Genomic DNA, 15598 nt, shown 5'->3' with positions numbered 1-15598 from the left:
ATTTCGCTCCTGAGCTTCCACTATATATAGTGGACCTGATTTCGCTCCAACATGCAGGAGCGAAATCATCAACTTACATTCAGAAGCGAAATCAGCAATCATGACCACATTCGGGCGAAATCAGGAATAAAGGGTTTCGCTCCAAATGACTACATGTCATTTGGGGCGAAATCACTTCTAATACAAGTTTCTTGACTTTCGAGCCCTGTTCTATCCTATACAACGTAAGACTCGATACAAGAAGTAGTCGACAGAAGGATGCACGAACAGACTCCCCCTCGGATGTTGACGGAGTCTTCAGTGTCGAGTCTTCGGTTGTCAACCTTCAGTCTTCGATCTTCCTCTGAAGTATTTGTCATTGCAAGAATCCTCATTCTCTATTGCTCTATCTAATGCAGTTCCAGGATCAATACTGGCTCTTACTGCTTTATCAACATTGTCTTCAGACTCCCCCTCTCAGTCTGCTGGGAACATAGTCCATCTTGTTCAGGATCGTCACCTGACTCAAATTTACCTGCACAATCTCTACCCAACACATAAGTTTCTCAAAATCTAAAAACTTTTAAAATTTAGAAACTGTGTCAGAAAATATACACCATGATATGTTCTTTACACACCACTTGTAAATATAACACTTTCATTCACTCTCTCCCAAACCTGTTCTTCATGTTGAGCGATTGGAATTTCGAAAATCAGCTTTTCAACACCAGCTGTCAAAAATCTTTTTGAATTTTACGAAATTTATGCTAAAACACACTAAAATCTTTTTGTATTTTCTGAAAGAAAGTAATTAATGTCGAAACGAAATATTTACAGACAATATTTTTGTAAGTTCGTGCAAGATGATCATATCAGTTATTGAAACATATCACTAACACCGTTAAGCTAGTTTTCATTTTAAGCTCTAAACAATTCACCTAGATTGTCAGTATGTTTGTCCACTTAAATTTTCACACAAAGTTCAACTGTTTCGAGATATGCAATTAGTGTCTTAATCACTTAAAACTTATTCGTGTGTCCCACTACTTGAATATACTCCCGTATCCAGATCCCAATATTCAGTCTTACAGGTGAGTATACCACAGATGATATCTTTAAAGGGGTTAAATTGCGAGGGCCGTGAGAGCTCAGGTCGATACTTCCGTATACGCAAAGAGATGACGGCTTCGACTTTTGGTGTGTCCCCTTTAGAGGATCTTTTTGTTACAACAGCAGTGACTATCAATTTTATTGTTTTATCAACTTGCTGAGGGCGAGCTTATATTTCAAAGCATTTGCAGAAAGTATTATCCTGGGACTAGATCAGTACTTCCATACAACAGAAGTCCCGGGAAAATACCCCAGATATCACTGAGCATAAAGACCTAGTATCTCAGAATACGGGACCTTTCAAACAAGATTTCAGGGGTTACCTATATATCCAAGAAGTTGTTAACCCACAGAACAAGCAACTTTGTATTTAGGTTTATATCTCGTTACAGTTTACTAAATGTGTAAAAACCTACTGACACCTCCACAGCGAGATTGTTTATCACATTTTCAACTTTATATTTCTTTAGCGTGTTGTGATAGTCCACTGATGTACTATCATCTCCTCTTTTATGCAACAAAAACTCGTTTTTCAATTTTATCATGTTTTGGCTTTTTCAAATTTTCTAATGTTTTTTGGATTTTTCAGAAAATTTCTTACTCCCCCTAAAATTCAAAAACATTTAACTAAATTGAAAACAAAACTGTACAGAACATGACAACTGATATCGAATTGCCTCAATTCTCCATCCCCTTGGCATAAACAATCAGAACTCCCCCTCACAACAAACTATTTTCCCATTAAGATTTCAGAACACTTCAGTTTGTTTTAATCAGGATGGTTTTTCCAAAAATAAGTTCGTTTATCAACCATTTGTAGGTTTTGGGGTCATTTCATCACATTGTTTACCAATCTTATGAATGATAGTTAACTCAAGTTCAAATTAATGACCTTGAATAACCGCTTGTAGAAACAATGATTGGACCATTTGAAGGATCAAAAACCAAACATTTTAAACCTGTTTTTCAACCAATTACCATCTGTTGGTTGAATTCTCAAGGTGCCGATTCCTACTCCACGCTTACAAACCTGGGAGTTCCGGCAATTCCTGCTTTTCAAAACAAATTTTATAAACACGATAAAGAATGATGCCGATTCATGCTCCGCGATTTCCAACTTGGGAGCTCCGGCAAGTCAGGTTTCTATTCTTTGAAGAATATATCCACCCAAGCCTGACCATCCTTGGGTGTAACAACATCTTCTTCTTCATCTTTTCTTTCAACAGACTTGTGAACACGTCGTTTAGAAGTATAAAATTCTTTGACACTTTTGGCCTTACCATTGACCATTTGTCCAAAAATGTGTTTCACATTTCCGTTGAAAGTCTTTTCAACATCAAATTTCTTCTTGTCAGAATAAAATTGATTTGAAATTTCTACTTTTCCAACTTTCTTCATAAAATTTTCAGCACGCAACGGTGGAACATTTTCATCATTCATAGTTGGAACTGGTCTTTCAACCTTTCTGTCAACACGTGGCTCCTCTGATTTTGTGGAATCAGATTCATCACCAGAACTGTTACCTGAACTTTTCACAACCCAATTTTGATTTTTCAAATTTTCTTTTCTTTTTAAAAAATTCTTCGAACATTCACCCACCTCAAAGATTGAATTTTCAAAGCCTGTAAATTTTCGGGTTGAAAGTTCAGTTTTCTCAACAACCTTCTCTTTCAGTTTACAGAGACTTCCTGTTTTGGTTTGAACGTTTTCGGACAATTCCTAGCAACATGACCAACAGTTTTACACTGAAAACAGGTTCTCTTTTCAATCTTCTTCTGAACAACATTCTTCTTTAACTCTTCTTGCTTCTTGGCAAGGAATTCTTGATTTGTCAGCTTTCTGAATGCTTGTTCTTTCTCAGCCTCTGTCGTTTTCCCTGAAAGAAACACAGTTTTTGGTTTATAAACTTTATCATTTTTATAATTTTTTGTTTGATTAAAACCAAGACCTTTCTTTTGAAATTACGATTATGGTTTGGTTTCTTTTGGAAACTATAACCACAATTGTATCCCATTTTCTTGTTAATTCTTTGTTGTTCTCTTGAAGTGTATTGTTTAGGTTTTCCGATAAGATTTAAATCTTTTATTTCAGAAATATTAGTTTCTGTAATTTTGAAAACCTTTTGAATCATTTCAAATCTGACACTTCTTATTGGAAAAGCTTCATCAGAATATAATTTGTCAGAATCTTTCAAAGTATATGCTACTTTGAATGATTCATCATTCAAATTAGATTTTGATAGCAAAAATTCTTTATCATAAACCCGTTTGTTCTTTTTGATTGTCGGCTTTGACGTATCAGACTCAGACTTTGACTCTGGTTTGGACTCCGGTTTTGACTCCTCTATGTCATCTTTATCCAACACCTGATCGACCACACTTTTTATCAACTTTGACTCATGATCAGTGCCAGATGACGTGTACGTGACATCAATATTTTCTGGCAAGTTATCTGATGGCCCAGGCTCCCATTGTAAGTTAATTGCATTTTTGACTCTTTCGGAATTTGGATTTCGAGGTGAATATCCATTTTCGACCGGGGGAGGGCATTTATTGTAGACCACACTTGGTTTCTTACCAGAAATTTTCACTTCATCTTCGTCTTTTGTGACGGATTTCTCTTCTTCTGAAGTCTTTACTTCTTCAAAAGTCTTCAAATTCTCCACAATCGGATAAATCATGTCAACAACAAAAGTAGAACATGAGTAACTTTCTAATAACTTGTTGATTCTTTCAGTTTCGATTCTTTATGTTTCCAGCTTTAATTCCAGCTCAGCACACTTCTTTATGTGAAAATTGACACCATCAAGCTGCTTATGTAAGCTCTCTTCAGTGTATTCATTGCCACAGCTTGTTCACAGTTTGAATCAATATACTTGTTGATTCCTCTGTTCATTGTATCATAGGATTCTTTCAATCTGTTTATATTGTGTAGCAACTCATTGTTCTGCTTGATTAAAGAATCACAGTTCATGCACTTTTCAAGAACTTTGACAGGTTCTGCATCAACTTTGACTTCAAATTCAGGAACAACTTTGACTGTTCTGTTTGATCGTAAAAATTCAATTCTTCTCTTTTTCTCGGCTTCAGCTTTTAATCTCTCTTCCTCTTCTTCAATTTTTCTCTGTCTTTCTTCAACAGCTTCTCTGACTTTTCTGTATTTTTCTGCCCATTTCAGATCGTAGGCATTTGCAATGAAAGCTTTAACATTTGAAGTGTCTTTGGACATCTCTTTGGCCATGAATTCTTGGTCTGGGCAAAAATTGTCCCAACAGAAACCTTCAGCCAATTTTCATCATCTTGTTCTGCCAAACACACTTTGCTGTTTGTTGAAAGATATTTATCCCAGCTAAACTTATCATATTTGCCCTGATTAACTAGACACACTCTTTTTGAATCTTCAATCACACCTCTCCCATGTGCAGTTTGTGCCTGATGTTGTGCTTGTGGTGTGATTTGATGATAAATCACCTTTTTGTGATAATCGTTGTTTCCAAAAGGATTCTGAGCTCCACTCGCTTCTCGATTTGTGCACTCTCTCTTGAAATGCCCGTTTTCCCTGCATCGAAAACAAGTAACCTTAGATTTATCAAACCCTAAAGTTGAAACGTGAGCTTCACAAAAATCATCTCGGCCTGTAATTTGTTTAAACTTTTCGGCCCGTCTCAACACACTAGCCATGCACCATTTAATATCCATCAATTCCATTTCCTCAGCATCGATTTGATCGTAATCCTCTTTTGTGAGCATTGGATTACCGATCTTTCCGGCCACAAAACTACTATAGGATTCCAATACCATTCCTAACAAAGATATTTGATTTTTAGCTACTTCCTCAGAATAATCTTGATCACTCTCAAGGTTTAATACAATATTGCACTGAAGTTTTCTTCCATTCTTTGTTGCAGAAATGTTTGGATCGAATGATGAAAATCTTGTGCTGCTTGATCCCTGGGATTTCTTTTCAGAAGAGTCTTTTGCACTGTAAGCAGTTTCAACTTTTGGAGAAAAATTTGTCTTTTCATTGACACCACCTTTGTAATACAAGCTGATATCCTGTTCTCCATCGTAGTTCTTCATCCTGGCGATCTTCCTCTGCTCCATCTCTTGAGCTTCCAGGTGTTTGATGAAATCTCCTAGTGTCATACTTTTATAATCTTTTCAGGTGGATCTCAGCATCATCAGAAACGTTCCCCAGATTTCATGAGGTAGCGCATCTGCAAGTTTTTCAATCAATTCATCAGTATCCTTTTTAATACCAAGTTTCGACATATTTCTCACCAAGTTACAATATCTCTCGATAATTTGCTTGGTGTTCTCAGATTTCAAACCACGAAACAGATCAAATTCTTTCTTCATGAGAGACATTTTGTTTTTGAGCATATCATCACTTCCAACAAATTTTGCTTCCAATTATGTCCAAATTGAATAAGTAGTTCCATCATGTTGAAGCAGTATCAAAATATCTTCTTTTATAGCTTGCTGAAGCAGACTCACCATCAATTTCTCATCCCTATATTTCTTTTTATCTTCAGTACTCATTTCTCTAATTGTTAACTGAGTATTATTCCTTGTGGGCTTTACATACGGCTCTTCAGTGTGTTCCCAAGCATCCAAATGATAGGCTTCAACCCAGTTTCCAAAACGTTCAGACCACGCATTGTAATCATCAATATCCATGAGCTTAGGCGGTTTCTGAGATGTCCCAGTTTCATTTTCAAGTAACGCATTCTGAGTGATGGTAATCAGACTAGCAAAGGCATTGTAAAATTCGTTATCCATTGTTCAATTTTCCAATGTTCACAAGATTTCAAGTTCGAGCAAAATTACACTTAATAACCTTCTGGAGTGAAATCACGATAATCCCTTGAAGCGAAATCTAATTAAAATTCAACTGAAGCGAAATCAGGTGGTAACTACGAGCGAAATTGGATCTTTTGGTCAATATGAGCGAAATCAGCTTTGAACCTGGAGTGAAATCCCTTTTTAAAGCGAGATCAAAAGTTGATTTCAGGCGAAATCACATATGACGTCATCTTTGGCACGAACAACTTCGAGCGAAACCCTTAAAATTCAAGTTTTTAATTCGATTTTAGCTATGAAAATTTCAAGGGTTTATTAATTCATGATTACGAGTGCTGTGTGTGAAATTGAGACGATTTTACTTAGAAAAATTTTCAAAATTTAGAAAGAAGGTGTAGAAAATCAGAAAATGCAGCTGAAATGGCAAGAACTCTTCCTCCTGAGCTCTGATACCACTTGTAGGATCGTTCTTGGCCCTAATTGAGTCGATCAGAAGAATTCCTATCCAAAACAAGAGGCGGAAACTAATGTGTTGGTGCAATTTCAGCCGTATTCACTTTTAACTGTTGTATTATTGATCTTGAAGCAATTACAAGCTCTTACAACACTTCGGCAGCACTTTGTGGCTTACCGAAAGACAACACCTAGAACTATCTCATATTTCGCTCCTGAGCTTCCACTATATATAGTGGACCTGATTTCGCTCCAACATGCAGGAGCGAAATCATCAACTTACATTCAGAAGCGAAATCAGCAATCATGACCACATTCGGGCGAAATCAGGAATAAAGGGTTTCGCTCCAAATGACTACATGTCATTTGGGGCGAAATCACTTCTAATACAAGTTTCTTGACTTTCGAGCCCTGTTCTATCCTATACAACGTAAGACTCGATACAAGACGTAGTCGACAGACGGATGCACCAACAAAAAGGAATAAACGTGGCATGCCCGACCCCTCGACAGCATCCTCCCAAGCAAGAACAAGAGAACAGAAGGCTGAACACACCCCGTGCTCAATGAGCACGGGGGCGTGCCCAAGTGTCTGCAGAAAAGACAAAGTTGTAGAAGCTTCTATCACCCACCACGGGGGCGTGCCCAGCGGACACGGGGCCGTGGTCAACTCTAAGATTCGCAGAATCTAGGAAAATCTTGATAGTACAGATACGCTTCTGCACACGGGGTCGTGCCCAGCGGACACAGGGGCGTGGTCAACTAATGCAGACAAACTGCATTTAATGAAGAAAGAGAAGATGGGTGGACACGGGGCCGTGTCCGGGCTTCTGTGTAGGCTATAAATAGGGGTGCTTGGCTCATTTGCAAGCCATCCCTTGGCAAACCACCTCTCTCACACTTCACCCACCCACCACCACCATCACAACCCACAACCACCACCATCATCCATCATAGAGTGTGTGTTCTAGTCTTGGGATCCAAGATTGATCGTAAGAGTTCTTGACAATCAAAGGCCATGTTTGCCTAAGTCTCTTACATCACTTGGTGAAGACAAACATTTAGTGTAATACTTTTTATTTTTTAATCGTTTCGCACTTTTTATTTGGTTATGTATTAATGACTTTAATAACTAGTTTCTTATGTTGAAGATGAATCTTCCTTATCATTTATCCGTGTTGTCTTGGCGCTATTTTACTGTCTATATAAAATAAAAGATTTACACCATTCATATCTCCACGGTCTATATGGAGATATGTTGGCTACCTGGTCAGGGGTTAAGGGAATGGTTTGGTAAGAGTCTTTCCTTGTTCAGTGTATAGATCCTGCAAGGACCTGTGTCAACTTTAGTAGGACCTCCTTCAATACCCACTGGTATTGGATGGCGGGGGTTCGAACTCCTTGATCCCCTCATATGTAAACTACTATTAAAACTTTAACCCAACTATTTAGGATTGTATCCCTGCTGACTCAAACTACTTAGCCGAGGGTAACGTCACCTTCAAAAGAGGGGCCTACCACATTACGCATTAATAACTTAATTAATTATCTTTCAATAATCCAACCCTTTAGGATTGTATCCTTGCTGACTCAAACTACTGGGTTGAGGGTAACGTCACCTTCAAAAGAGGGGCCTACTACTATAACTAAGATAATCTCTTAAAAGGTGCAAAAGTGCGGAAATAATCAAAGGTTACACTAAAGGCGAGTCGGATCCAAGTGATTCATCTTGTCTATCTTTTTTTATTTTTATTTTTATTTTCAACATTTTTAGTTTTTATTTTCTAGTTTAAACCTTTTTCTAAACTTTTGATTTGATTAGACGTTGAGGATAAACCGGTACTAAAAGCTCTTGTGTCCTTGGACGACCTCGGTATCTTGCCAACACTATACTACGCTCACGATGGGTGCACTTGCCCATATGTGTGTTTGGTATTAGTAAAATATCGTGTTTTATAAATTTAAAACTTGACTAACGTGTAAAAAGGGCTAAAATATACTTAAAAAATATATCACACCACACACGCATCACTTAGCAACGATAGTACTATAGTTTGGACTCAGCACCTGTTCACTCAGGGGTTGTTAAGGACAATTAATTACATGATTCACAGTGGTGAACATGCATTACAAACTGCCTTGCGCAGTCAACCCGCAGTCATTGGTATTGATAGGATCATGTCGATAACTTACGTGCTTCATTTCATACGTTGTACGTGCTGGTTATGCATAAACGATTTCGAACTCTATTATATCTATTTAAACTTGTATGCTCACCTTTACACTGTGTGTATTGACTTTTACTTTAACGTATGTGGCAGGTGCTTAAGATATTAGAATGCTTGGCTTGCTGTGAAATTGAGGCTAGGAAAGGTCTAGAAACAAATAAACGAATTGTCTATTTTAAAATCTGAGTTGTCGGATCAGTACTTGTTTGTGAGACAATTATTTGTAATAACTGTTTTATTTGATATGTTATGGAATGGGACATGACGTTTTAAATATCTGGTAATTTATAGTTGTTATGGATACTCATGGACAATCTGTTTCGCTCAGTGCCACGCTCCGATGATTCCGCCATCGGTTGGGGTGTGACATTACAAGCACCACGTCATCATTTTCTTATTCATTGATTGGGTGGTATAATTTGCAACACCTCTAGGCAATGAGGTGTTGTAAGCTATGCTTTATTTGTGTTTCTTGCTTAGGTTAGTTGTACTTTATGTTTATGTTGTTGAACATGCTTTGTTTATATTGGTATCCACATTAATGTGCAATGTTGGTTGTAATCTTTGTATTAAAAATTGTACAACAGTTTTAGTGGAAACCATTTGTTTGATCCATGGTTTTATTTGGGTGGTTTTCTAACTATTTATAACTGATTCCTTATCGCACCAAAATCAGTTTTCTCCCTTCCTCAAAATTGTGAGAAGCTCTTTTTGTCTCTCTTAAAAAGGCGCACCACCCCATCTTTGTTGTCATGGCCGGTTTTACAAGCACCACGTCATCACTTTCTTATTCACTGATTGGGTGGTGGTGGTAGAGGCCTTCGGCAGGAAGTGAGGAACCGGTGTGGTGGTGTTTATTGGAGTGCTGGTATCTTTCAGAGGGTGGTGATGAACCTGTGTAACATAAAGCATTTAGGGACATTGTTGTGCAATGTTGATTGTACTCTTTGTTTTACAAGTTATACGTCGGTTTTCTTGGAAACCATTCGTAGATGCATTATTTTGTTTGTATGTTTAAAGTTGATTACTTATTTCATTTTATCAAGGTTCTCTAGCTGATTTTGGTGATTATGAAGCTGTCGGTTGTTGGTGATGAACCCGATTCGGAAAGTTATTGCATGTGAGTGTTCTAGCCGGTGATGATGGTTGCTGCTACTTGGCGTGGCAGCTCCAGTTGCAGCCGTGGCGGCATTGAGTCGTGCTATCTTGGTGGCAATGAGGATGTTTGAATCCGAGCCTCTTTTTTTCGACTTTAACTAGGTTGTTTTCTTGATGGTGGTGGTTGGGTCGTCTGATGATGTTGGTGGTTGTGTTTTTGACGTTGTTATTAGCGACAGCTGTGGTGGTTGTGGACTGAGATGGTAGAACGTATGAATGGACATTTGAGATATTAATTAATAAAAACGAGTACATAAGCCATCCAAAATGGGGTATACATTAATATGTTTATTGAAAGATATATATGATAATTTTACCATAAGTAACAAATTTTGTAGCTTTACCTTTTACACAGACACTATATGACTAACAAAGATTAAATCAAAATAAACCAATTTTTAGAACATATTGAATTGCCATGATATATGGGAAAATAACCTATTACATAGTAAATGCATTTGACTAAAGGGGTCAATATAACCAAAACATTGGGACTGCAATACAAACAATAGCAAGAAAACATGCTTTCTTTGATGGCTTTTTCAAACTCTTATTCTCTTCTTCTATCAACGTCTTCTCCAATACCAGTCTTGCATTGTCCATCGTAACGAAATGACAGTTGCATTCACTTGTTTGTAACAAAGCATCGCCTTCTTGTTTCCACATGAAGAATTTCCAATTAGATCGCTATAGACATGCATTACAAACAATTGGTTAAAATTCGAAATTCAATATAATTCTTTTTTTGTAAATTAACTTACAGGCCATGGAGGGCATCTGTAAAGCTTTTCTCCTTGCCTTAAACTTCGATTTCCAGCCACCCTACGGATTGCAACTAATTCATGGTTATAATAAACTTTTCCATTGGTGCCATGTCTAAAAATTTTGAGGTTTTTTGAACAAATTGAAGCAGACGATGATGATGAACTCATATTTCATTATTGAGATCGATTGAAGAAGCTTAATTTGTAGATTTAGGGTTCATTTATGAATGTGTAGAATTAGGGTTCATGTTGATCAACTGTTGTTAAATGGGGGTCAATGCCCCTTTTATACTGAGTCAACAAAATCAAGCCATGTCATTTAATAGGTGGCAGACACATGGTTAATTTAACGGTGGAGTATTTTACAAAAAAATGTACGAGTTCGGATTATTATCGGCTAATAACTGACTTGGGATTATTATTGGTCAAAGTTAAAAAAGTGGGATTATTTATTTCCAATTTGCCTAAAAACTTTTTATATAACAAATTTATAAGTGTCATGTCAATGTTCATTTTTGTATGCAGATTTTGACAATTGTATTTGTTAATAAATTACATTATATTTTATTCTATTAGTATAATACACGAGTTTATTCAACCGTGTAATGAATATGTTTTTTTAAAACATAACTTTTTATTACTAATTATACAAATTATATTTATCAACATGCGTAATACGCAAGATTATAACCTAGTGATAAATATATCACATATATTTAAGGATATTGGATTTTAATAAATGCTTATAAAAATAACAACTTAATTCATGACATCTATTTCGGCAGAAAATAATACTCAAATATAATTACTAAATGTTAATAACTACAACAATAATAATAATAATAATAACACCTAAATACGATTAAGTATTATCAAAGGTAATATCTTTAAACATCTGGGTTTAGGTGGAGGTCTTGAGTTCAAGTCACACAGACGACAAAGATTAAAAGGAATTTGTCGTTAAATAAGTTACTTAACTATATAATTACGAAAATTTAATAATAATAATAATTCCTAAATATAATTAAGTATATAATTAATAAATATTTATTGTTATCATAATAATTATTACAACCCAATTTTAATAAGTGTTTAACATAAATCGGGTTAGATTACGCTGTCCAAAAAAGCCTTGATGACGCCATCCACATCACCCAATATTATCTTATTGAAATACTAAAGTATATAATTACGAAATATTCATATAGTTATGACGACGACGACGATGATACCCAAATATAGTCAGTGTTTAAGACATATTGGGTTGGATTGCATTTTTCAAAAAAGCCTACATGTCATCCACCACATCGCACGGACCAACCCACTAGTAATTTATGATATCCTAATACTTTATGATGTGTAGTGTACGCGCCTGATATTTGTTGGGGTGTTTTTTTTCCTCTTATTTATCTTCCCATTTCACTAATAGCAGGTTTGTAACACGTTATGTGGGTGCTAGCCACTTGGTAGAGTCCGGTTTTAAATAGATTTTCTTTGGCTGTTAAAAAAAGAACTAATAGCGGGTTTGTGACCACCTACCAAAGAATAGAAGTCGATGATCTCTAACATAACGCAACAGTATTTTCTCTTTGCGTACTCCAAGTCAAATAAGTTTTGTAGCTATTGGTATGAAAACAGGATAGTGATATTATTATGATTCCTTTCACCATGCAATATATATCTATACATGTAACAAATCATCAACAACACTCATCTTGAAAACATACTACTATCTACAAGATATCAACCATATATAATACATGTTACATAGATCACGAGTTGTTTTAATCGATCTAACTCTTTTTATCGATTAAATTGTGTATCGGAGGGTTTCTCCTGGCCGGAGAATAATCCATCCCCGTTAAGTCTATGACATCCGGAAAAGTCTCCTCCCTTCCAACTCGCGCATGAGTGAACTTTAGGTCTGTTTTCGAGCCATTCTTGTATTTCTATACATGAGAAATAAAATCATTAAAGATTTTTTGTTTGTTTCTTTCTTTATTTTTTTGTTCATATGCAGAAAATAGACCAACCATGGTGATACCAATGGGGTGGTGGTCCATTAGTAAAAGCAAAACCTTTAAAAATATTTAGGTTGGGAAGATGAAAGTCTTGAGTTCAAGTCACACAGACGACATATAATTAAAGAAATTAGCCGTTCAAAAAAAAAAAAAAGACTAACCCTGATGGTTGAACTTGAAGATATTGTTTTTGCCATAAGTTCTCTATTTATTCCTGCAATTAAAACAGATATTGATTAAAAGAGAGAAAATCTGAACACGCGTAAATGGAATAATAAATCCACTTAAATTTAGATTGAACCACTTTTTTATTAATGGGTGTGTGGGGATACTTTTGATCTAATTAATGGGGTTGACTAAAAACTTAAGGACAAAAATTTCATTCATGATTCATAATTTCGTATAACTTTCGAACCTTCGGTGCTTCGAGAATTTTGAAATATATATATTCTGACAAATGTTGTAGCTCATTTGATTTATATTATTTTTAAGACTAAACTACTTTTTGAGTTCCGTTTTAGTGTTTGTAATCACTTGAGTTCAAAATCAAAAGGTTTAACGTCCTGAGTACCTAACTATTTATTTTATAACGTTTTGAGTCTATTGTTTTAGTGGTTTTAACCACTTGAGTCCAAAATCACAAGTACAAGTCTTAAAAGTTGGACTCAAAATGTTATAACATGAGTGGTTAGTGACTCAGGACGCTAAACTTTTTGATTTTGGATTCAAATGGTTAAAATCACTAAAACACAAGAAATCAAAAAGTAATTCACTCTATTTTTTTAGCTCATTTAATACATGGCCAAAGTAGGGTATTAACCAGGAGTACTTGCGAGTCGAAGCGCTTGAGAGTTACTTTTGGCTGGTTCGCTAAAATCTTAAATTTTGAGTTAAGTTTAAAAATGTGTGAGCTTAAATTGAAGCTCACTAAAAAAACAAGTACCAGCCTAGTATGCTGAGTTTTTATATATATACAAATAATAATAATTCTTTTATTTAATATATCGTATATCCATTATGTAAAAGTACAAAAAATAATTCTTTTGCATAATTAATAATATTATATAGATGATAAAACAAAACTAATATATTATGTAAAAGTACAAAAAAGATAGTTATGTGTGTATATATAATCTAATTAACAAATAAGTAACAGACGAGATGATCTCGAGTTTGAAAACTTTTTCACCAACCGAGCTCGAGCTTTGGATATAGATCATTTGAATTAATCTACCTTATATAACAATGAAACTAAGTAAATTTTAGGGTTTTAATGGTGTCTAGGTAAGGTGAATAGGTTATCATGTCTTGGGCCATGGTAATAATCTTCATGAATCTTTGGTAACCAGTGGCCATAAGAACTTAATCTTCTCTTCTTTAAGATGGTACCTGATGAAGGCTCAGTAACCATGGCGGATTCGACGTCTGGATTGCTTGATAAACGCTGCATTAATAATCGCAATCAAATCAGAAATCAAGATAAAAAATAAATAAAATTTTCAACATAAACTCATGATAAGATATTAACCTCGGTGATGATTTCTTGATGGTTCCTAGCTAATACAATACTTTTTCCCAGCCTGATACCTTCACAATAAAAGCATAATATGTTTTAATAGCTAAGTTGTTTCCATTAATCCACAACTTCTTGGTTGTTGGGTCACCTTTTTAATACAACTTTTTATAAATATATAAAGTATGCTTTACTGGATTTTGAAACATTAACATTGTTTGAGATATTATCATATATCTAATCATGGGTGTCAATCATTTCGAATGACGGGTTGACAGATTTCAAGTTACTAGTTGATTTGATGAACCCATATATTTATTCTTTAACCCGGAGACACTTTAAATCATGTAACGAGACCCGAGTAACCCATTTATTCAAATGAGTCAACTAAATGGACAAGTTTGCGGGACGTAAATAGTTTGTAATCAAGCTATAAACCGGTTAATAGGTTATAAAATGGATGTTGAATTGTACTAAATAGTGTAAAACTAAATGGTTGGAGAGTTTACGTTATACGTATTTTTGTTTTTTATTTTAAACGAGTTGACGGATCTCAACCTAATCCACTTAACAACCCCAAAGCTGATTTTCGGGTTGTGCCATGATATATAGCGAGTCTTTGAGACTTGAGACATCCGACTGGCTGGAACCTTTGGGTCCAAAGCCTTTGAATAAAATCATATGTTCTTGAGTGATTTGATCGTTTCCGTTGTTTACATCAATTTAATTAAATATATATTTAGCCATTAATATACAAAAAACTTCATGTCCATTAGGGGAGGGGGGTGGTTCACTAGTGATAGAATTTATCACTCATAAGCACCAATCAAATTTCGCCATGTCATCGACTATTTTTCCATCACTCACAACCTTTTTTAGTGGGGGTGATCATCACTCACCACCACACCCAACAATTTCCCCCCAACCAACAATATACTCACAAAAAAAAAATAACGGCGTGATAAAATTAACGAAAATTTGATTTCGTTATATATTAACGCGTTATAGATTAAGGTCGGAGTGGGAAAATGGAAGTATAACGCGTTATAGATTTGTTCCCGTGATACTATAACGGACGAGCCCGGGTGGCCTTGTATATATAGACGGGCAGAATGTTTGTTTGACATCCATTGGTCAAAGAAAAACAATATTTTTATATTTTTAAAAAACACACAAACGGGTCTGTGAGTGGCAATTGAGCATACCTTGAGCTTCATAAAGGAAAATGTGGATAACTAAGAGATAGCACATCAAAGAAGGCTTCATCTTATCTTCAGCGACTTCCTGAATGAAAGAGGTGAGTCTTCAAATGTTGTTCAATAATATTACGCCTTCCTGAGGTGAATGAAATTAAGAGGAGAGTGCAAATTGATGGTGGGTTTGGAGACCTATATATACACACATATAAATGAGGTTTAGGACCCATATCTTATTGATGACCAATAAGGTAATGCAATGTGTTATAAACATATCAATTCAATTCTCTAGTATTTAGACAAGTTTTGTTTAGAGTAAACTTTCGTTTTGCTCTCATGCTTTGGTTGTTTTAATGATTTTGCCCCAATATTTTA

The 15598-nt window shown here is 35.5% G+C and overlaps 1 protein-coding gene across 1 annotated transcript; it reads right to left on the bottom strand.

Annotated features, from left to right (window-relative positions):
- Positions 1-12160: 12160 nt before the first annotated feature.
- On the bottom strand, positions 12161-15383 carry LOC110927561. Its single transcript, XM_022171120.2, has 5 exons — positions 15233-15383; positions 14043-14101; positions 13904-13958; positions 12676-12728; positions 12161-12442 (listed from the first exon to the last, which is right to left on the bottom strand). Exons 1-5 carry the CDS (start codon positions 15291-15293, stop codon positions 12287-12289), a joined length of 384 nt encoding a protein of 127 aa, XP_022026812.1. The 5' UTR covers positions 15294-15383; the 3' UTR covers positions 12161-12286.
- Positions 15384-15598: the final 215 nt, after the last annotated feature.

This window comes from Helianthus annuus, chromosome 3, assembly GCF_002127325.2.
Source record: "Helianthus annuus cultivar XRQ/B chromosome 3, HanXRQr2.0-SUNRISE, whole genome shotgun sequence".
Lineage (NCBI taxonomy): Eukaryota > Viridiplantae > Streptophyta > Magnoliopsida > Asterales > Asteraceae > Helianthus > Helianthus annuus.
This window is presented reverse-complemented; position numbering and strand designations above follow the sequence as displayed.

Excerpts from the sequence above, each read along its gene's own strand:
- LOC110927561 (XM_022171120.2), bottom strand. The coding sequence starts at position 15,293 with ATGAAGCCTTCTTTGATGTGCTATCTCTTAGTTATCCACATTTTCCTT. Across the intron at positions 13,959-14,042 it reads ATCAAGAAATCATCACCGAG|CGTTTATCAAGCAATCCAGA; the intron begins GTTAATATCTTA and ends TTATTAATGCAG. Across the intron at positions 12,443-12,675 it reads CTTCAAGTTCAACCATCAGG|AAATACAAGAATGGCTCGAA; the intron begins GTTAGTCTTTTT and ends TCTCATGTATAG.